The sequence below is a fragment of the Oratosquilla oratoria genome, chromosome 39 (assembly GCF_046742065.1).
Source record: "Oratosquilla oratoria isolate Oo_2021 chromosome 39, ASM4674206v1, whole genome shotgun sequence".
Taxonomy (NCBI): Eukaryota; Metazoa; Arthropoda; class Malacostraca; order Stomatopoda; family Squillidae; genus Oratosquilla; species Oratosquilla oratoria.
In genome coordinates this window covers 4,483,430-4,507,500 of record NC_134815.1, presented here as the reverse complement: position 1 = coordinate 4,507,500, position 24,071 = coordinate 4,483,430, and the positions used below count along the sequence as shown (strand labels likewise).

Sequence of the window (24,071 nt, the reverse complement as noted above, 5' to 3'; positions counted from 1 at the left end):
ATCACCTTACTTTTACCCACATTTATCTTCAACTTTCTTCTTTCAAACACTCTCCCAAACTCTGTCACGAACTTCCTCAATCCCTCCTCTGATCCTGCTGCACAGTGTCGTCCGCAAACAACAGTTGGCTCACCTCCCACTTTTCTCCATTTTCTTTAACCATCCCCAGTCCCTTACCTACTACCCTTGCATTTACCTCTCGCACCACCCCATCCATGTATAAGTTGAACAGCCAGGGCGATATAACACATCCCTGACGAAGTCCTACCTTTACCTCGAATCCCTCTCTCCATTTCTAATCCTGACACATGCTCTACTATCGTAAAAACTCTTGACAGCTCCTAAAAGCTTTCCTCATATCCCGTATATCTGTAAAACCTCCAACGGTGCCTTCCTGTCTACCCTGTCGTAAGCCTTTTCCAGATCCATAAAAGCCAAAAAAACATCCTTACCTTTTCCTATAGCTTTCTCACATATCTGTCTTACCACAAAAATCTGATCTACGCAACCTCTACATGCCCCAAATCCACACTGTTCCTCACCAATTACCCCCTCTGTTCCTCTCCTAATCCTCTCAGTCAAGATCCTCCCATAAGCCTTCTCAAGTACACTTAACAATTTAATCCCTCTGAAACTACTACAATCACACTTGTCCCCTTTTCCCTTGTAAAATGGAACTATACAGTCACCCCTCCAATCCTCCGGCACTCTACCCTCTCTCCAACAAATATTGAATAACCTCACCAGCCAGTCCACCATCACTGTACCTCCTTTTTTTTTTAGACATTCTGCATGGCATCCATCCAGACCAGGTGCCTTACCTGCTCTCATCATCTTAACAACTGCCTTCACCTCATCCTTCCTTATTTCTCCTCCATTTTCCTCACTCATCACGGTTATTTTCTTAACACTTCCCACTGCAACCATCTTTCCCTCCCTATCCTCCTTCACATTTAGCAACTCCCTAAAATACTCTGCCCATCTTCCTCTTACTGCCTTCTCTTCCATTATCATCTCTCCATCTGCACCTTTTACCTTTTCTTATCTACTTGATTCGCCTCCTCTTCCTCTCTTAATTTCTTTCCAAAACATCTTTTTATTACTTTAAAAAATTTGTCATACTCTTACCCCATTTCACATCTGCTCTCCTCTTTGCCTCCTTTACCTTGTGCTTCACTTCTCTTCTCTTTTCTTTGTAACTCTCATATGACTCCCTCATCCTATTTTGTAACCAATCTGTGAAAGCTTGCTTCTTCTCTTCTACAACCTTCTTGGTTTCCTCATCCCACAACTCATTACCCTTCCTTTTATTTCCTCCCATCCTTCTTGTTCCACACACCATCTTTGCACACTTTGCACACCCATCTTTCTTCTCACAAATATACTACCTATCTCTTCCCTTTTACTCTCATCCCACATCCACGCGCATTAAAAGACCCAAACCTTAGGGTGCTGGTTGGAAAACTCCTAGACCCTCTTTTGTCTTTACTTTTTTTTTTAGGAATGTCACCTGTGGGGCTACAGGGAGAAGGATGCTTGGTCCCAATCCCCGTCCCGTTTTTCTCGCCTCTTAAGATCCAAGTGGGAAACTTGGTGGCAGCATTCTTTTCCCCCACCACAGGGTAGGCGAGACAAGGGAACGAAATTCAGAGAAATGGTACAGGACAACAACAACGAGTTGGGGGATAGCATAACGGAGGGACAGTAGCTGTATAATAAAAGTTTCATCATTTCTCTGTGAGCAGAGTCCTCTATCGCAGACAAAATGATGTATGACTCTGGTCCGTAGGGGCGCCCCATATAGACCCCAAAGTATCAACTGCATGCAACTTTGCCATAACAACATGCAGCCAATACCACAGACGGGTAGTAGTAGTAGTAGTAGTAGTAGTAGTAGTAGTAGTAGTAATAATAATAATAATAATAATAATAATGATAATAATAATAATAATAATAATAATAATAATAATAATAATAATAATAATAATAATAATAATAAATTTAAAACAAATAATAATAAAGATAAATCACTGTACCTGAGGAATTGTTGCCCGAAGACGACGTCGAGATATTGCGTTGTCTTGGCGGGATTTCTGACGTTCCGCTGCTGACGATGTCGCGGGTCATTCCGCCGTTGGAGTCGTCGTCCTCCTCGCCGATGTCGCCCTCCGGAGTTAGTTCCGTTTTGGGCGCTATCGAGCTCGGATCTGAGATGATTGAAAGAACGCTGTCACGGGCGGTCAAAGGACGAGATCAAACTCTTCAATACGGTAACACCTTTTCAACTGAACATGACTATTTGTCATAGCTGGGCGCGTTATCGCCGGACAGGTAGTGCGTTACTAACGCAGTAATGCAAGTGCCCAGCTCTGGTTGTTTTATGTTTTAGAGTAGAGAATATTAATGTTGCAGTTTAGGTTTTATTTTATTGAGAATACTCGTAAGAAGTAAATACTTCTCCCCTTCATTTTTTTCATCAGAATCATTCTAAAGGAAATTAAATTAGGTAACGCATTAACGGTAATGCACTACCTACCCGGCGGTAACGCGCCCAGCTCTGCTATTTGGCATTAACCAGAATATCCATCGTGTTACATAATTATCTAGAGATCCTTGAAGTACTTTACCCGAACGGCAAAAATGGAAAGTATGGATGGTTGTCTGGATTCAAAGTTAAAAACAAGACTTTGAAAGAGACTTCAAATTTTCATATCTCGTTTCATCGACAGTAGGACATGGACTAGTTTTGTCCTGGCTGTCGCAAGACGATGCTAATCGGCTTTCAGGATGTCAGCACAAGGAAGGGAAGAATAATGTCTGTATTAATCCATTTGCTCTGGGAAAGTGGTCGACTGATTTAATTTGAACTGGTGCCAAACGATTTCATTCAGCTGGGAGGGCCCAAAGCTTACGTCTTTAATGAAAAAATGAGACACTTGCCTCTCTGTATGGGTCCTTCTTATCTTTGCGGTTCCGAGGCTTTCTATCATTCTACGCGTCATAAAGTAGTACTAGAACAAGGATATCTATTTAGTCACACACACACACACACACACACACACACACACACACACACACACACACACACACACACACACACACACACACACACACACACACACACACACACACACACACACACACACACACACACACACACAAGTACATATACACGTACACAAACCCACGCATACACGTCAACAAATTATTTGGAGAGACTTTTAACTTACCAAGATCAATGAAAGTGGCCTTCGACTACATAGATGAGGAAATGGTTAAACAAAATAGTGGTTACACTGATAAGACCGAAACTAGAATATGCCGCAACATTGTGGGCACCCAGCACAAAGAAGAGCTTAAGAAAATTAGAAAGAATCCAAAGAGCAGCGACAAAAATGGCACTTACAATGTCAAATCTGACATATGAACAAAGATTGGAGAAACTACATCTGTCAACACTGGACCAGCGAGGAGAAAGAGGTGATTTATTGACCATTTGCAGAATTATGAAAGGGATGGAAATCCTCGACAGAGATGACTTATTAAAGTGGGACAGAAGAGAAACAAGAGGACACGAAAAGAAACTAAAGGAAACTTATATAAGAGACCTCCGATACAGTGACCGACCGCATAATGGACAAAAGCGGCCATCTTTCTTAGCCTAATCCCTAAATGCCTGTGGTCCTTATACTATTGTTTGTTTTCACCTCGGCGTTTCTCAATATCAATCCATGATTGTTCTTACACTGTGGAGAGCAAAGAGAAAATTGAGCTCCTTAATGATTCATGATCGTAAACATGGACATCTTCCTAACTGGATTAATGACATGGCAATGAATATAAGCTCAGTCAAGAGAACGAGGAAAACCATAGAAGCTGCTTACATCAACATAACTGAAGTCATTTATCACAGAGAAGATTTTGTTTGTACTGCTAAAGCCAGAAACACAATAGCTATTAGCCATGTAAAGGGTCACGTGGTGGTGCCGCCGCCGGCGGTGGTCCTGCGAGATGGGCACAATCATCTGTCCGTCGCCGCCCGCCAGTTCTCGAAATTCCGTCGGCACCTCCCTTCCCTCTGGAGGTGTTCACACTCGAAGGTCTGAGTGGGCTCAAGATCTCTGGCTGAATTTTCTGGACCTTTTCGCATAAGGCAAGCTAAAACGAGAGCGACTGCGCCTCCTTTTCTCCTGCTGCCATCAGCTAGTGACACAGAAATGGTCACACTCATGTAATAGTCAAAGATTTCTTGCCAGAAAGAGATGTATAGGCCCGGAGACCACAGTGGCTGTCAGCTACTGTGAGGCGGCGGCGGCGGGTTCAGTCAGTGGAACTAGAGGCAATAATTAATCAAAAAGAAAAGGGGGACGACGTAGGCAATTACGGATGACGTCTTCAAGACGTCCAGAAAGATGACTTGTACATCAAGTTATATTATCTCACAGGTTATCAGCTTTGTGACATTTTTGGATTTTCCACAATGTTCTTTACACTACTACTAAGGGATCACACCTACATTTTACACACAAACACTATACGACCTTTGGCATCATTTACATACCAAATTGTTCAAATTAATGTCAGTTTTAATTATCTATTATATTCCCGACCACCAGCGGGTCCTTTTTTCCTTAATGCGAAAGTGTGTTTCAACACACACACACACACACACACACACACACACACACACACACACACACACACACACACACACACACACACACACACGTCGGTCGAAGTGACAACGAAGTCTGGAACTCCAAGAAAACTTCAAGTTTCATCAATCTCAACGAGGGAGTATCTTTGTTGTATTAATAGGGAAGGGGAAAGATCGTGGTGTAGTGGGAAGGTGAGGAAAAAGGGAGGGGTTACTGAGGGAAATGGAAGGAAATGAGGAAGGGGACGAACGGGTTCCCCCGGACGTCAGGAGAAATGTAAACATGAGGGCTGCAGACGATGCAGGCGAAGTCGAAAATATCAGTAAAAGCATTAAGTTTAGAAATATAGATAAGAACAGCACAATAGAAAGTGGAGATAATAATTTCCATGGATTTAATGAGGGTGGGGGGGATACCTACCTCCCCCGATTAGCAAGTCTAGAGGAAAAACTAGAGAAAATGACCAAACACTGGGAGGCTAGGTTCAGCCAACTTACACGGATTACGGAAAGAGTTGATAAATTGGAAGAACTAAAGAAGGAGAACCAAAACCTAACTAAAGAAATAGAAGAATTAAAAAGACAGTTAAAAGAAGTAAAAAATGAGAATGAGGAATTAAAGAAGATGAATAAAGAGAATAAAGAGTCCATAGCAAACGAAGCACAGGGTTGGAGAAAACTCCAAGAGAACAACAAAGTTGTATTTACAGATATAGTGAAACTACAGATGAAAGAACAAACTAAGAACACAGTTATTAAAGTGATGAGAAAAGGAGAATATAGTAAGAGACTTTGGGGACAAAAAGAAATGTATAATTATATTAGGGGTGGAAGAGAAGTATAATCTAAATAGGACCACAAGAGTAAAAGAGGAAAAAGAAAAGGTAAACAACATATTAGAAGTAGTTCAAGAGGATGGACAACAAACAGTGAAAGAAATTGAAGAAATATATAGACTAGGGAAATATAATACATATAAGACCAGACCAATTAAGATCAAATTCAGGTCACAAACGACAGTAGAGAATATCTTAGCAAAAACAGGGAAACTAGCAGACAGTGAACAATATAAACAGGTATGGATAAAAAGAGAAATGAATAAAGAGGAAAGAGAGGAAAAAATGAAAAGACTAGAAGCTAAGAAAAAAAAAAAAAACGAGAAAAGAACAGAGTCAGAAAAAGAGAAATTCTATTGGAGAATAGTGAATATGAAAGTGAAGAAATGGTTCATAGCAGAGAAAAACAGAAGGGAAACAGAAAACACAATGGAAGTAGCAGAAAATTAAAAGTGTCTTATACAAATATAGATGGCTTAATAACAGGCTTGAACGAACTGAATGATTACCTGAAGGAAAAAGAACCGGACATAATGGGAATTGTAGAGACAAAATTGAAAGGTCCACTACCACCTAACAGTGTAGGACATGGTGCATATAATTATTGGATTAGAAACAGAGAGGTAAAACAAGGGGGTGGAGTTATGTTCCTGACTAAGAAGGAACATAATGGAATGTCACATATGGAAAGAATAGAGATGATTATGATGGAAGTGGAGGACAAGGATGGGAAGAGCAGGATGTTTGTAGTAAATTATGTGCCTCCTAAAACGGCTTCGTGGGAAGAGAAAGAACACAAAAATATGTTAGAAGACACAAGGATAACACTAAATAAGTTAATGGAAGATGGAGGAAGAATAGTCATAATGGGTGGCTTTAATTGTAAAGAAGTCTGCTGGGAAGAGATGACAGCGAAGGGTGGAGACGACCTATGGGGAAACGTACTACTTGATATGATTATAGAACATACAATGATGCAATGGATACAAGAGAATACTAGGTATAGAAATGAGGAAGAACCATCGGGACTGGACCTAATAATCACATCAGAACACGAAATAGTGGACAAGATTGAATATAAGACACCAATAAGTAAAAGTGACCACATACTGGTTGAACTGGAACTAAAAGAGGAAAAATACATGAAAAAATGAACAATATAGAAAGGGAAGATTGATGTATATATATATTTTTTTTAAATAAAATAAGAGAATTCTTTCAAAAAGCTGACTGGGAAAGAATACACAAGGAGGAAACAACAGTAGAAGAGAAATGGAATATTTTGACAAAAATTTATAAAGGAGTGGATAAGTATGTTCCAAGACAAAAACAAGAAAAAATTATGTAAAGTGCTGGTACAACAAAAGATGCAGGGAGTTAAAAGACAAAAGGGGTAAAGCTTGGATAAAATGGAAAAAGACAAAAGACCTGAAAAATGGAAAATATGTACTTGTTATAGAAATGAATATGTACAAGTGTGCAGAGAAGGAAAGGGAAAATACGAAAAAGATGTCATAGAAAAATGTAAAGATCAACCAAAACTATTTTACAGATTTATAAACAACAAACTGAAAAACAAACAAGAATTAGAGAAACTACGACAAGGAGGAGTTGAATACACAGAGGAAATAGAAATGGCAGAAATGATGAAAAAACATTTTAAATCGGTGTTTACAAGGGAAAACATACAACCTAGAGATATCAAATGGGAGGAGAAAGTCTCCCCTATGAAAGAGATAGAAGTATCAAGGAATGAAATAATGAAACACTTGAGTAATCTCGATGTCAGAAAATCGCATGGACCAGATGAAATGGCAAACTGGATTTTGAGAGAATGCAGGAATGAACTAACAGACAAAATACATAGTCTAATAAACAGTTCATTGAAAGAAGGAAAAGTTCTAGAAGATTGGAAAAGAGCAAATATAGTACCAATATATAAAGGAGGAAAAAAGAAGACCCTACTAACTATAGACCGGTCTCTCTTACAAGTACGATAGCTAAAATTTGTGAAAGAATGATCAAAAGTAGATGGGTAAAGCATTTGGAAAAAACAACATACTAAATCCAAGGCAATTTGGATTTAGACAAGGACGATCATGCGTCACAAACTTAATGTGTTTCTATCTAAGGCTAATAGATATAATACAAGAAAGAGATGGATGGGCAGATTGTGTATTTCTAGACCTGAAAAAGCTTTTGATAAGGTGCCACATAAGAAGTTGCTTGAGAAATTAGAAACTGCAGGAGGAATACAGGACAAACTGCTGAAGTGGATGGAAGACTTCTTGCATGAAAGAAAAATGAGAGTAGTGATAAGAGACAAACACTCTAATTGGGATGAAGTGATAAGTGGTGTTCCACAATGAACAGTTCTGGCCCTAATAGTGTTTGCTATATATATTAATGATATGGATAAAGGAATTCAAAGTCATATGAGCTTCTTTGCGGATGATGCAAAATTGTTAAAAAAAAAAAGTGAACACTGTAGAAGAGTGTGAGTCGCTACAGAGTGATCTCAATAAAGTATGGGACTGGAGTAGGAAGTGGGAGATGGAATTTAATATCAAGAAGTAAAGTATAATGGAATTTGGAAAAAGCAAAAAAAGAATAGTGGGATCATATAAATTGAGAGAAGAAAAAAAAAAGTAGAAAATGAGAAGGACCTGGGAGTCATTATTATGAATAATGTATCCCCTGAGAAACATATAAACAAGATTTTTTGGAGAAACTTATAATTCAATAAGAACAATCAAAGTGGCATTTACATACCTGGATGAAGAAATGGTGAAGAAAATACTAGTCACTTTGATAAGACCAAGATTGGAATATGCAGCGACGACGTGTTCACCAAGTACAAAAATATGTATAACAAAACTTGAAAGAATACAAAGAGCAACTACAAAATTGGCACCAACACTCTCAAAACTATCATATGAAGAGAGACTAGCAAAAATTGAGCTACAGACATTAGAGCAAAGAAGAGACAGAGGAGACTTGATAACTATTTATAGAATCATGAAAGGCATAGAAACTATTGATAGAGAGGATCTAATAAAATGGGATAGTAGAAATACAAGAGGACACGGAAAGAAAATCAAGAAAGACAGATATAGAAGAGACCTGAAAAAGAACAGCTTTCCCCACAGAATAAGAAACATTTGGAACAAGTTGGATGAGAAAGTGGTGTGTGCAAAAACAATACATGAATTTAAAATCAGTCTAGATAAAATGAGATATGAAGACGGGACACCACCAGCATAGCTCCCCTTCCCATAAAATACAACTAGGTAAATACAACTAGGTAGATACACACACACACACACACACACACACACACACACACACACACACACACACACACACACACACACACACACACACACACACACACACACACACACACACACACACACACACACACACACACACACACAACTCGGTGGCGCAGTTGGTAGAACGATGAACTACTAGCATGGTGGTGCGCGTAGTGCTTGGTTCGAATCCTGCCCAGGGCCGAAATTAATTTCGGTACAGCTGCGCTTCGGGTCGTTACTCTGACTCTCGTGGGCGGGGAGTCGGGGGTGTGTGTGTGTGAAAGGTCATAGCATTACCCATAGATCGGACCTACGAGCTCTGAGCTCTCTTCCAGGAGGGAAATAGCTGTCGATCACGAGTCCAACACGTGATCCAAAGACCAAGTGAATACACACACACTTTCGTCGGATTCACGGCGTGGATTGGAACTCCGGAAAAAAACCGCATTTTTCGTGGATCTCAACTACGACGAAGTACCTTATTGTATTTGTAGGGAAGGGGAAAACTCGTGTAGTTAAAAAGGTAATGAAAGGGGAGAAGGGGAGGGATTACTGAGGGAAATGGAAGAAAATGAGGAGGGAGACGAACGGGCTCCCCCTGACAGCAGAAAAAATGTAAACAAAAGGTCAGCTGACGACACTGGGGAAATCGAAAATATCAGTAAAAGCATTAAGGTTAGAAATATAGATAAGAGCAGCACAATGGAAGGTGAAGATAATAATTTCCAGGGATTTAATGAGGGTGGGGGGGGGAGAATACCAACCTCCCCCGATTAGCAAGACTAGAGGAAAAACTTGAAAAAATGACCGAACATTGGGAGAAGAGGTTCGGTAACGTAGCAAAGATTGCGCAGAGAGTTGAAAAATTGGAAGAACTAGAGAAGGTGAACAAAAACTTAACTAAAGAAATAGAAGATTTAAAAAGACAGTTAAAAGAAGTAAAAGAGGAGAATGAGGAATTAAAGAGGAATAATAAAGACAATAAAGAGGCCATAGCAAAAGAAGCACAGGGTTGGAAAAAATTCCAAGAAAACAGTAGAGTTGCATTTACTGATATAATTAAACAGCAAATGAAAGAACAAGCTGAAGACTCAGTTATTAAAGTGATGAGACAGAAGGAGAATATAGTAAGAGAGTTAGCAGATAAAAAGAAATGTACAATTATATTAGAAATGGAAGAGAAATATAACCTAGATAGAACCACAAGAATCAATGAGGAAAAAGAAAAAGTAAGCAGTTTACAAGAATTAGTTCAGGAAGATGAACCTGAAATCATGAAACAAATTGAAGAGATGTTTAGACTTGGAAAGTATAGTACAGATAAGACCAGACCAATTAAGATTAAATTCAGGTCACAAACTACGGCAGAGAATATCTTAGCAAAAACAGGGAAACTAGCAGCAAGTGAACAATATAAAAAGGTATGGATAAAAAGAGAAATGAATAAAGAGGATAGAGAGGAGGAAAAAATAAAAAGACATGAAGCTAAGGAAAAAAACCCAGAACAGAACAGAGTCAGAAAAAGAGAAATTCTATTGGAGAGTAGTGAATATGAAAGTAAGGAAATACGACATACTAGAGAAAAACAAAAGGGAAACAGAGAATACAATGGAAGTGGCAGAAAACTAAGAGTGTCTTACACAAATATAGATGGATTAATAACAGGATTGAATGAGCTGAATGATTATCTGAGGGAAAAAGAACCGGACATAATGAGAATTGTAGAAACGAAATTAAAAGGTCCATACCACCCAACAGTGTAGGACACGATGCATACAATTATTGGATTAGAAACAGAGAGACAAAACAAGAGGGTGGAGCTATGTTCCTGACTAAGAAGGATATAAACGTGAGGTGTGTCACATATGGAAAGAATACAGTAGAGATGATTATGATCGAAGGGGAAGACAGAGATAAGAAGAGCAGAAAGTTCGTGATAAATTATGTGCCTCCAAAAACAGCCTCGTGGGAAGAGAGTGAACATAAAAGTATGTTAGAAGACACAAAGATAACATTAAATAAGATAATGGAAGATGGAGGAAGAATCGTTATGATGGGCGACTTTAATTTCAAAGAAGTCTGCTGGGAAGAGATGGCAGTAAAGGGTGGAGATGGCTCATGGGGAAATGTTCTACTCGAGATGATTATTGACCATACAATGACAAAGTGGATTCAGGAGAACACTAGGTATAGAAATGAAGAAGAACCATCGAGACTAGACCTAATAATCACATCTGAACCTAGAATAGTGGAAAAGATTGAATATAAAACACCAATAAGTAAAAGTGACCATATATTGATTGAACTGGAACGAAACGAGGAGAAGTACATGAAACGAAATGAACAATATAGAAAAGGAAGAATGATGTATGAAAAACAAACTTTAATAAAATAAGAGAATTCTTTCAAAAAGAAAACTGGGAATGAATATACAAAGAAGAAACAACAGTAGAAGAGAAATGGAATATTTTGACAAAAATCTATAAAAAAGGAGTGGAAAAGTATGTCCCAAGACAAAAACAAGAAAAAGAATATGTAAAGTGCTGGTACAGCAAAAGTTGTAGGGAGTTAAAAGACAAAATAGATAAAGTTTGGACCAAATGGAAGAAAGACAGAAGACCTGAAAAATTCAAAATATATACTTGTTATAGAAATGAATATGTACAAGTTTGCAGAGAGGAAAAGAGAAAATATGAAAAAGATGTCATAGAAAAATGTAAAGATCAACCAAAACTATTCTACAGATTTGTAAACAACAAACTGAAAAATAAACAAGATTTGGAGAAATTAAGACAAGAAGGAGTTGAATACACAGAGGAAATAGAAAAGGCAGAAATTATGAATAAACATTTTAAATCAGTGTTTACAAGGGAGAACATACAACCAGAAGAGATCGAATGGAAAGAGAAAGTCCCCCCTATGAAAGAAATAGAAGTAACAAAGAATGAAATAATGAAACACTTGAGTAATCTTGATGTCAGAAAATCGCATGGACCAGATGAAATAGCAAACTGGATTTTGAAAGAATGCAGGAATGAACTGGCAGACAAAATACATAGTCTAATAAACAGTTCCTTGAAAGAAGGAAAAGTTCCAGAAGATTGGAAAAAAGCAAATATAGTACCTATATATAAAGGGGGAAATAAAGAAGACCCTACCAACTATAGACCATTCTTTCTAACAAGTACAATAGGAAAAATTTGTGAAAGAATTGTCAAAAGTAGATGGGTAAACTATTGTGTGGTCAATAATCATCTCGAGTAGAACATTTCCCCATGAGTCTTCTCCACCCTTTACGGTCATCTCTTCCCAGCAGATTTCTTTGCAAATAAAGTCGCCCATCATAACTATTCTTCCTCCATCTTCCATTATCTTGTTTAATGTTATTTTTGTGTCTTCTAACATACTTTTATGTTCACTCTCTTCCCACGAGGCTGTTTTTGGGGGCACGTAGTTTATTACAATCTTTCTGCTCTTCTTATCTCTGTCTTCTACTTCTGTCATGATCATCTCTACTCTATTCTTTCCATATGTGACACTCTTCACGTTTATATCCTTCTTAGTCAGGAACATAACTCCACCCCCTGGTTTTACCTCTCTGTTTCTAATTCAATAATTATATGCATTGTGTCCTATGCTGTTGGGTGGTAGTGGACCTTTTAATTTTGTCTCTACAATTCCCATTATGTCCGGTTCTTTTTCCTTCAGATACTCGTTCAGTTCATTCAGTCCTGTTATTAATCCATCTATATTTGTGTAGGACACTCTTAACTTTCTGTTATTTCCATTATATTCTCTGTTTCTTTTTTGTTTCTCTCTGTTATGGTCCATTTCCTCAATTTCATATTCACTACTCTCCAGTAGAATTCTTCTTTTTCTGACTCCGTTCTGCTCTCGTTTTTTTCTTTAGCTTCTTTCCTTTTCATTTTTTCTTCCTCTCTTTCCCCTTTATTCATTTATCTTTTTATCCATACCTTTTTATATTGTTCACTTGCTGCTAGTTTCCCTGTTTTGGATAAGATATTCTCTGCTGTTGTTTGTGACCTGAATTTAATCTTAATTGGTCTGGTCTTATCTGTACTATATTTTCCGAGCCTAAACATCTCTTCAATTTGTTTCATGATTTCAGGTTCATCTTTCTGAACTAATTTTAGTAAACTGCTTACTTTTTCTTTTTCCTCACTGATTCTTGAAGTTCTATCTAGGTTATGTTTCTCTTCCATTCCCAATATAATTATACATTTCTTTTTATCTGCCAAGTCTCTTACTATATTCTCCTTCTGTCTCATCACTTTGATAACTGAGTCTTCAGTTTGTACTTTCATTTGCTGTTTAATTATGTCAGTAAATGCAACTTTACTGTTTTCCTGGATTTTTTCCAACCCTGTGCTTCTTTTGCTATGGCCTCTTTATTGTCTTTATTATTCCTCTTTAATTCTTCATTCTCCTCTTTTACTTCTTTTAACTGTCTTTTTAATTCTTCTATTTCATTAGTTAAATTTTTGTTCGCCTTCTCTAGTTCTTCCAACTTTTCAACTCTCTGCGCAATGTTGGTTACGTTACCGAACCTGTCTTCCCAATGTTCGATCATCTTATCAAGTTTCTCCTCTAGTCTTGTCAATCGGGGGAGGTTGGTATCCCCCCCACCCTCATTAAATCCCTGGAAATTATTATCCTCACCTTCCATTGTGCTGCTCTTATCTATATTTCTAATCTTTACATTTTTGTTAATCCCATCACCAGAATCATCGGTCCTCCGTTTGTTTACAAGACGTCTGGCCTCTTGGACCAAGTCTTCCCCTTCCTCATTTCCTTCCATTTCCCTCAGTAATCCCTCCCCTTCTCCTTTTTCCTCACTTTCCCACGACACCACGAGTTATCCCCTTCCCTGTAAATACAATAGGTACTTCCTTTGCGTTGAGGTCCACGAAAATTTCACTTTTTCTTCAGAACTCTAATCCTCGCCGTCCATCCGACAAAAGTGTGTGTGTGTGTGTGTGTGTGTGTGTGTGTGTGTGTGTGTGTGTGTGTGTGTGTGTGTGTGTGTGTGTGTGTGTGTGTGTGTGTGTGTGTGCAAAACAAATCACTAAACACACGTGATAACAATGCTTGCAGAAACCACTTAGAAAATAAAAGAATTGAATACCGAACGTTTTCGTTTATTCAAGACATCATCAGGGTGCCCTGATGATGTCTTGAATAGACGAAAACGTTCGGTATTCAATCCTTTTATTTTCCAAGTGGTTTCTGCAAATATATATGCGTATGTATATATATATATATATATATATATATATATATATATATTCCTGCATGTATATATGCATATATATGTATCTAAACATTGAGGTACTTCTTATAAAGGTTTAATTAACACTTACCGTCACACGTTGACAATGCGTCTCTGTCTCTGGGGCTGTTAGACTTTTCGTCGTCGAGTTGTTTTCTGTCAGGATACGAAGTGTCCCGCTCTCGCTCGACCTCCTTGGACATCTCCTTTCGGTCCAACAAGACCCCCTCACACTCTCTCTCCTTCTCCCTCTCCAGTCCTCTCTCTTTCTCCTTCTCCCTCTCTCTTTCCCGCTCCCTCTCCCTCTCGATATCCCTTAAGCGTTCTCTCTCCCGTTCTCTCTCCTTCTCCCTCTCCCGCTCCCACTCCCGCTCCCGCTCTCGCTCTCGCTCTTCGAGATCCCTCTGGGCCCATTGCGTCGTCGTCGTCGTCCGGTCTTTGTCCTCGTGGTGGTCGTACGAACTCGTGGTCAGCTTGAGCGGCGTCGTTCGCTCCAGCATCTTCTTGGACTCGTGCAGCAGAGGCAGTGAGAAAGGAAGACCAAACGGAGGAACTCTGAAAAAAAAAAGATGACGATTAGAATGTTTGATAGATATATGCATGGAAGATAAATAGATGGGAAAATATGTACGGACGTATATTTTTGTGTATGTACGTACGTATGTATATTTGTGCGTATGTATGTGTGTATGTACTGGGTGACTATGTATGCATGTAGGCTGGAAGGAGGAGGGTGATGACTTCCTTCATCAGCGGGAGGTAAGAAGGCAACGAGCACAGTGTCCTGCAAGCAAGCCAGCAAGCAAGCAAGTAGCGGTGGCGGCGGTCAGCCGATGCGGAGGTGAGGTCGGGAAAGGCGCGTTTCCCTCTGACCACCAACGTCCTCTGAAGGCGCACCAATCTCCAGATCGGGCTCAAGATCAGTTTATGAGCTTTGCCTATCCGTTTATCGGTCCACCTCTTCACATACAGTGAGGAGAACTGACAACCAGCGACTGACACTAGTTTCTCTTCCTCCTCCTCCTCCTCCTTCTCCTCCTCCTCCTCCAGCGTGACAGGAACTGTGCCACAAGGTGCAACCTACCCAAAATTTCTTTCCAGAGAACCTAAACTGCCAGGTGGTATCAGGCTGCGAGTTTCCAGTCCAAGTGAAGTGGAAACGACGGCAAAGACAGGACCGTCGTTTTAGTCTAAGTGTGTGTGTGGGGGGGGGGGTAGGCGGCTGAGGGGACAACAAACGAGCGTGTCGTAGTAAGGGCATAGGAGATTCCCTCCTTCAGATGGTTCTCCGCATTGGAGGCAGCACTATATTTGCCCTCTCGAAATAATGGGGAAGTCCATGACGTTCAACCCAAAAACACTGTGATAACCAAAAATGGTAAGATTATATTCATCATTCCAAAACTAAATTATAAATATTTCAAATAAAGAAATTTATTATGGTGGGACACTTAAATCCGACGAGATCCTTAAAAAAAAGTTAAAATTACTTCTTGAATTATTACTATTGTCATCATTATAATTATTATTGTTGTTGTTGTTGTTCCCTAGACTGTCTGTCCGAGCAGTCCCGTCTCCCCAAGGAATGCTACTGCCGAAACTGGGTTTTCCCACAAATCCTTTATAGAGTGTATGTTGTGTTGTTTGCGTGCATGATTGTGTATTGTTGTTGGTGGTGGTGTTGCTGTTGTCATTATGGTAATTATTATCATTATTATTATAATTTTTATCATCATTATCACTATTATCATTATTACAATAATCATTATTATCATTATTATTATAAATATTATAATTACTTACTAATTACTATTGTTACTGCTTATAACCTTTTATGTTTATTATCATCATTACTATCACTATCATGATTATTTTTGATAAGACAAAACTATTCTTTTTGAGATATAGATATGTGAAATTGGTACATATGGACCTATAGGTTGTTACAGCTATTCTCTATTCACATTATAATCCATCGACAGTATAGAACGTATTTTCATACTAAACCCTCAATCAGTTACTCTCCCTTTGCATATGCACGACTTTAGACTGTGGTAAGACTATATCGAGAAATGCGTTGTAAAACTGTGTCGCAATACGGGACAATATCATCGTCGTACAACCAGTACAAGAAGGGAAAAGCACCTCCAGATGACTTAATTGATACGTTATTGCTAAGTCCGCCCGTTGGCCGCTTCGTCACGTTTCATTTTTTTGTTAATTGTGGATTTGTGCGTTCTCCTTTTGTGATGCTATTCCCAATCAAATTTCATCCCAAGAGACATGGATGGCATCATAATATTTATAATCTTACATAATGTCCAGTGAAATCAAGTCAGATATTTAGTCTTGTTAAAGAGAACTAACGAAGGGAAATATACACAAATATACACAAATCGACGGATGAATTGAGTCAGATTGATGTTTTGCCTTCGAATTCACTGCAAGACCGCTGGTCTATCCGCGGGGGGACGTTACTGGCAGTGTACCTCACTAAGATGGAAGAATCCAAAGGTGCAAGATGACACGTGAATTTCGAGGAGGTTTCACCGGGAGGTAATAACCCTTTGACATATCTACATGTGACTCTGATGTTCATTCTGGATGCTGGCTTCATTCAAACGAAGATAATCCTATACAGACGTCAAAAAGTTAAGCTGAAGGATAGATCTTATGCTTTACTAGCTTCATTGCTCACAAATGTAGGGAACATACACCAAGAGGCGCTGAGCTGAATCCGAAGCCTTACTCCAACCCCCACCCCGTGCCTGTGGACCTGAGTCGGAAGCAGTATCATGAGAGGAGCCCCGCATGCAGAGGTGAACGGAAAGAAGGACTCACCCGATTTGGGACACCATCTTTGGGTCTGGCCCCGTCGACTCCTGCGGGGAACTTCGGGGCGGTAGGAGGTTCGCCGCTGCCGCCGCTGCTGCGGCGCTCGGTGTGACGTCATACTGCGGGTGCGGTGACCTCGGCCTGACGAGTCCCGTGGGGAAGAAGTGCGGCGCCGAAATCGTGGGCCCGGGGCTCTTGGACGTCGAGTGGGACATGAGCGAGGAGGAGAAGAGGAGGGAGCGCCCCGGCGCCAGGGACGCCGTGACGGGCAGGGGCGGGGGCAAGGGCGACATGGGTCGTCTGCTGTTCGAGTAGGATGGGCCCATCCCACTGCTGAGGCTGTAGTGGCTGCTCAGGTCTCGCGGAAGTTCGCCGCGACTCTCCGGGCGGAGGTCCCGGAAGTCGCGTTGAGTTTCCAGCGGCGGCGGCGGCGGAGGCGGCGGCCGCGAGTCGCGCACATCGACCCGGCTTCCTCCTCCTCCTCCTCCATTTCCTCCACCATTACTCCCGACTCTTTCTCCTACTCTTTCCCCTCCACCGCCTCCTCCACTTACTCCTCCACCTCCTCCTCCGCCAGCGCTGCCGTTGCCTCCTCCACTACTACTGCCACTGCTGACGCCACCCACGCCCACGCCCACACCCCGCCCGGCCACCGCCGCCGCCGCCACCGCCGCCGCCGCCGCCGCCATGGGGTCATTGGGGGACGACTTGGCTCTCTTGGACGGCGGGGGCGAGATCGAGGTGGAGGCGATCTTACTGTTCTCTCCACTTCGTTCACCTCCACCGCTTCCTCCTCCTCCTCCCCCTCCTCCACCTCCTCCTCCTCCTCCTCCTCGGTCGTCTTCTTCTTTGTTGTTGGTGACATCGGCCAAACCCTTGATCTGTCGGAGAAAAAGTAAGTCAGTAACCTGCTGGTGATATTTTTTTTTTTTTTTTTTTTTGAGGGGGGAATTAGAGGGAGGGTTTCTTACGGCTTCATTGGGTTTACAACCCCAAGTTTACGACGGAAACCGATCCTCCGCTCGGGTTCCCGCCAGAGGTCCTCCACCCTAGATATGTTGTGTTTGTGTCGTGTAGCAAGTGCTACAATATCATCTGTGAAATCCTTGTAGCCTACTGGTGGAGGGGATCGAGAGGTTCTACGCCGAAGAACTGCTGTTCTCCGAGGGATTTCTCTCCACCACATGAAGAATCACGTGGTGGAGACACAAAAAATAAATAATGACAAACCCATTAGGGATGTATGCATGTCTGTATGTATGTATACCTCTTCATCTTAACCAATTCAAGAAAATCATTAATACTAGAAAAAGTTAAGAAGCGCTTTTTCCTTGTCACAGAGAGATTTTACTCTGTTGTTCGCACCGAGTGCTACGATGTTGTAGAATTTGTCGATGTCGAAAAATTTATCCCTTCTGGGAAGAATCCCTGAGATTACAAGATTTTTCCCAGGAACCTTTTCTTTATAATTCCTGATTGTTCTCCGGTACTTTTCAATGAGTTCTTCTGATCGCGTTAACTCGACGTCATTCGTACCGGTGTGGATTATGAATACCGTGTTCGAGTCCGCATCTTTTGTGGCATCGTCACAGGACTCGGCAATGTCATCGAGTCCGGCACCTCTATACATATAACACCTTCTGCGGCCATTTGAAGAACGACCACAGAACTCTTCGGATTGTTGCCTAACCATGGAATCCCCGACTAAACGAGTTTCAAACTCGTCCTCCTTGGCTAGATCTAAAACTTTAAATCAATTGGAGGTGCTGGGTCCTGATGATACCTGTGCCTTCCGGCGGGGTTTGTCACTTTTCTTGATCATTTGCCATCCCCCATCCCGTGTAGCTGGTGGGGAGGCTTCCTGCAGTGCAGATTGGGGACTATCCTGTGAAGCAGGAAGTGTTATTTTTTGGGAGCGCATTTTCATGCGAGTGTATCGGTGCCAGCAATTGTGGGACTGCCCCCCCCACACACGTTCTCGGTCACGAATTCTACAAGGGCCTCATATTTCGCCTTTAGTAATTCTACAAGGGCCTCATATTTCACCTTCAGTGAGTCACACAGCTCCTTCAGAGTCTTGATCTGTTGGGAGTCTGTCTTGTCTCTTGTTAAAGACACACGTGCGGCAAATAGACGAGTTTTTTAAATACTGCCTTGCCACCTTGCATCTGCAACTTTCGAAGGTTCGTAAGTTCGAAGGCATTTTGACTTATTCGGATGTTTGAGAGAAGAGACAGCCTTAGTTTTGTACTCACCACCTTTCGGATGCTCCTCTCTCTCTGGACGATACACATATACCGATTTCCTTATCCGGAGCGACTGCGGGAACTAATGCTAATAATAATCCTTCATTATAACATCGTATGTATACAGATGAAAAGAATCCCTAATAATGAAAAGAAAGATAATAGGAGAAAGAGAACAGCTCAAGAGGAGGAGGAAGGATAGAGAGAGAGAGAGAGAGAGAGAGAGAGAGAGAGAGAGAGAGAGAGAGGGGGGGGGGAGAGAGAGAGACGGTTGGAGGAGGAGGAGGAGGAGGAGGAGGAGGAGGAAGAAGAGGAGGAATAGGAGGAAGAGGAGGAGGAGGAGGAGGAGGAAGAGGAGGAGGAGGAGTTGCTTACTTTCAGGGTCTCGGCCGTCTTGAGCAAAGACGAGAGCTGGTCCTGCTCGATGTTGACCTCGCCGCGGTACATGTAGTCGACGAGGGCGCGCAGGTCCTGGAATTTGGTCCCGTCGAGGATAATGACGGGCTGTTGACCCGCCGGCGACGCCTCCAGGATTCTCTCGAAGTGTGCTGACGAGGCGAGGAGGACGAGCTTGTGGACCCGGAGGACATGACCTGGAGGGCGAGGGAACGAAGGACTGTCATGAAACTCGAACTCCACCCCAAGAGGGCCGCCACGTTGCACAAAATAGCGGTGGTATTCTTAACAACGAAAGAGAAAAAATCCTTAAATAAATCTTATATTAATCCTCAGAAGTTAAAGATTTACATAAGGATTTTTTTTAATACCACCTTAAGATCCTTGGAAGGGAAATATTTATAAAAATCTTTCCCTTCCAAGTATTCATATAAAATTGATATAAGGAAAGATATTTTTTATCTAAGAATACCACCGAATATCTCACTAATTTTCACTTTGGGAGTCGCATACTCTTTTTTTTTTTTTTTTTTTTTTTTTTGATGTGCATAAGTTCACACTAATTTGATTTAAACCTTCGTTGAATTGATGAATTTCACAGATTTTATTTTCCCTAACACTAGAAGATTGGACCAGCTTAGGAGACCTCATCGTAACTAAGGGGGCAAGAAATACGATTAGTACGGAAAACACACCTTAAAGTGAGTGGCTCAATGTCATCATAATTATGGTGTTATACTTTCATTCTAACCCAAGTTTCCTATTTGGTCTACGACTAGTTCCCCACTGCCTTTGCCTATCACTATCTTACCCTCCCTCCTACCTATCCCCTTTACCTTCCCCTTTCCACTTCAGTTGCTCTCTTTCTACCTCTCATCCTCTCTAAAGGTCGTACTTCTAAAACTTGGCCATCCCTGACGAAATTAGAATTTTGTTAATTTCATTGGCTATCCTCATGAAAATTACCTCATAGATACTATAGATAAGCCAGTAAACTTGATAAGTCTAGCTAGAAAACCTAGTAAAATTCTACTTTCTAATGGTAGAAATCTTTCGACAGGACTGGCGAAATTTTTAAAAGTACCAGCTTAAGCCATTTCCGCACTCCTTCCCGCCTAATTCCTCGTCCTCTCTCCCTAGGAATTTCAACCCGTTATCCAGGCTGATTCTTAGCTACTAAACCCAATAATCTAAACACTTGCCGACGCTTACGAGCAAGGCAGATCTCGAAACATTCTCCGGAAATTTCTTGCTTTGATATGAACAGGCTCCTGAGAGATGAGAGGTCAGTTCCTTCAAAGCATAAGCAGCTACTCCCTGTCTGTGATCTGGATCAACCTTAAACAACTTAGAAAACCTACTGACTTACACCCTGGCGCCCATCAATGAACCAGAGCCAGTCAGCTTTTTGACAAACTGGTCAGTCAGTTATTTCAGGTCATCAGCCCTCTTAGTGCCAAGCGATGTTCTTCAGCGGGCGGGCGAAGATCCTCGACGGTCCATCTGGGTCACTCCCACGACCCGATTCAACAGATGACCATCTCATGCGCACCAAAGTACACAGATAACCCAATGGAGGGTGCCTGCTAGAGATATCGCTGTGAGAGTCCTTCCCCCCGCAAGCCAAATTCAAATCGCTTGCCTCCACATGGAGGTGCCTTTCCGGGGGGATGGATGGTCCTCAGCCTTGAGACTGGGCCCAAGACCTTTTCCTTTTCACCTACGGGCAGCTGACTGCTCTCCTCCCTCTCCCACTTTGAGCTGATAACACAGAAAAAGCCATACACTCACACAACATACACAACAGTCCACCGTTTCTTTCCAGATGGATCTACGGGAAGGCCTTGTCAGACACTGTAGGTCAGTCAAGCTGGAGGCAATAATCAGTTACGCAGATAACTCAGGATAGAGATTAGATGTGCTGCCATTGAACTATCTGATCAACATCAAATTAATGAATTGTAATTACATTTATTAGATTAAATTCATCTCATATTGTAAAGATTGAGTCACACCTGATGCCCTTCGGATAGTAGGTAAACCGCCGTAGCTTCGGGGCTTAATCATTCCAGTATCAAACTCCAACTCTGACAGCCTGAGGCCAAATGATTTCATCAAGCCTACGCAAGTGCTTAGACACAAGGTTAACAGATTTCCCTTCTAGGTGGATCGCTCCCTGCTCTTTCACGCATGGTCGCAGTGTGCATCTCTGCGCTCTACCTCAACATTTTGTAACCACGTAAGCAACGCGCACATCAGAAGTGACCTCAAGACCGTATTTTTTCCCTTTGTCACTGCTCACAGGGAGATAGCAACAGAGCAATAGCAGTTTTGAAACTCAGGAAAAACGCTTCACTTGAACAAAGATAGCCTCTAAATCGCATTCTACTGAATTATGTTGATAGGAATGATGAGCTCTTCACTGCGAAACCTTGGAAGCTGGCGCGTCTTAGAGGGCTATTTTGATTCTAATGTTCTTTAGCATACTTGCACATAAGCAGCTGTAAAACGGTAAACATGACGATATTATCATTAATTATGTTGATGAAATCTATGTCCCTGTCAGATCTGATAATTGGAGCGTATATTACTACTGCCGATGTGTATGAATTCCACGATATTAGAGCAAAATACTGTGATGTCACAAATAAAAGACATGGATTCAGATATATCTGCTCAATTCCAGAAGCCATTTACATCCGGGAATTACATTTGATACATTACATCATGGAATCCATAAATATATATATCCTATGGGCCTCTTGTATGATGAGCTGTATGTTAAGACATTTTTGAAGTAATTTTTTGTGGGCTTGTATTCAGAACTGATTCACTGCCATTATCCACTACGATGTCTATAACACCCAGGAAACCAGAACAATAATCATGTAGATCAGTGGTTCTCGATCTTTTTCAGTGCCCTTAGTACCCCTTGATATCTCAGAAAACTTTCTCGTACCTCCCATCCAAAACAGAGTACAAATACATGAAAAGAGTGATACAAACCTTCCTTTGCTTTCTCATAGTAAACATACAGTACCATTGCACCGGCTATCGTGTCTCGTACCCCCCCTCCCCCGCCAGCCAAGGTTCAAGGTGTCGTATCCCTTAGTTGGTTACAGGTAGCCCGGGTTAAGAACCACTGACTTTGTAGATTGACCGTAGACTTTGTAACTGCATCTAAGGCGTATACTTAGCAAAGAATACTCGTCATCATAAAAGAATGAACATGTTAAACTATTTATCGGACTTGATATTTTCAACGTGGTACTGACATTAGTCTTTTTAACATGCGAAATGGTCTCAAGCACAAAGAAAAAGAGGAGACTATCGTCGGTCGTCATTCACTCAAAATGTTCACTATAGTACTGACATTCGTATTTGTCAGAGTTGGGCGCGTTTCTGTGCATTCCGCTTTAGTTTGGCCGCGGTTAGCGCTCCCAAACTATAAAAGCAATATAGGTGCCGGTATAGTACGTGACCTACCTTTTGGATGTGGCCTACGGAAATTTTCTTTGGTATAGTATTGTGTGGCCTACCGGACTTTTATTTCGGTATGAACCTTTAATAATTTGGGAGCGCTAACCGCGGCAAAACTAAAGCGGAACGCACCGAGAAACGCACACAGAAACACACAGAGGAACACGCCCAGCTCTGGTCTTTGTACTATCAAAATGATCAAGGACGAAGAAAAAGAGACGATCAATAGGCAGTGGAATAATGGCTGAATATGTGTATCACTGCATGACCATTATTATACAAGGGAAAAATGATATGTTAAAAACAATCTAATCCCACCATCCTTCTTTGTATGTATGTATGTCCCAACCCACCCATCCGGCAGCCCTTCACTTCCCTCCCGAAAACTCTTCCCCTTGTGAGACTCACCTTCGCAAAAGAGCGAGACGTCTGCATATTGCTGCGATGCGAGTACCGACTCGAGCACGCCCAGCAGGTTGTGCTGATGGTTATTCCAGCGAAGGCAGTAGTGCTGGTGTGCGTAAGTGCTGCTCATGGCGGACCCCGACACCCCTGCAAATGGAAAGGAAATCACTGTTAACCTGAGGACGAACGTAACGAAAGAAAAAGAAAGAGAGGGAAGAAGAATAATGATAAAACAAAAGCCCAACATGGGAATGCTTTGTTGAGATACAGAAAAAGCCGCAGGTGTTGATACATTATTGTTATTATCAAGATCCCCTAAATTTCCACCTGTGTACAGACACAACAGGATGTGGGGGCAAATTTACAAACATTATATATGTATTGACAAGAAGAAATAATGTATGCAAGCACACACACACACACACACACACACACACACACACACACACACACACACACACACACACACACACACACACACACACACACACACACACACACACACACACACACACACACACACACACACACACCGAATTGCTGGGGTAATGGTACCGACTTCGTCTGCTAAGCGGTCTTGAGACCGCTCCCCGTCCAGGGCTGAGAAGC

At 41.4% G+C, this 24,071-nt stretch overlaps 1 protein-coding gene across 1 annotated transcript in view; it reads right to left on the bottom strand.

The window, feature by feature from the left end:
* LOC143020100 (uncharacterized) overlaps positions 1 to 23,599 on the bottom strand; it is a 32,969-nt gene extending 9,370 nt beyond the window's left edge. The window contains exons 1-6 of the mRNA XM_076176258.1: positions 23,466 to 23,599; positions 19,557 to 19,774; positions 17,540 to 17,816; positions 16,942 to 17,455; positions 14,192 to 14,655; positions 2,037 to 2,207 (exon numbers count right to left, since the gene is read on the bottom strand). Coding sequence (XP_076032373.1) covers positions 2,037 to 2,207; positions 14,192 to 14,655; positions 16,942 to 17,455; positions 17,540 to 17,816; positions 19,557 to 19,774; positions 23,466 to 23,592 — 1,771 coding nt within the window. The 5' untranslated portion in view covers positions 23,593 to 23,599. The remainder of the gene's footprint in view (positions 1 to 2,036; positions 2,208 to 14,191; positions 14,656 to 16,941; positions 17,456 to 17,539; positions 17,817 to 19,556; positions 19,775 to 23,465) is intronic.
* Between the last annotated feature and the right edge of the window lie 472 nt (positions 23,600 to 24,071).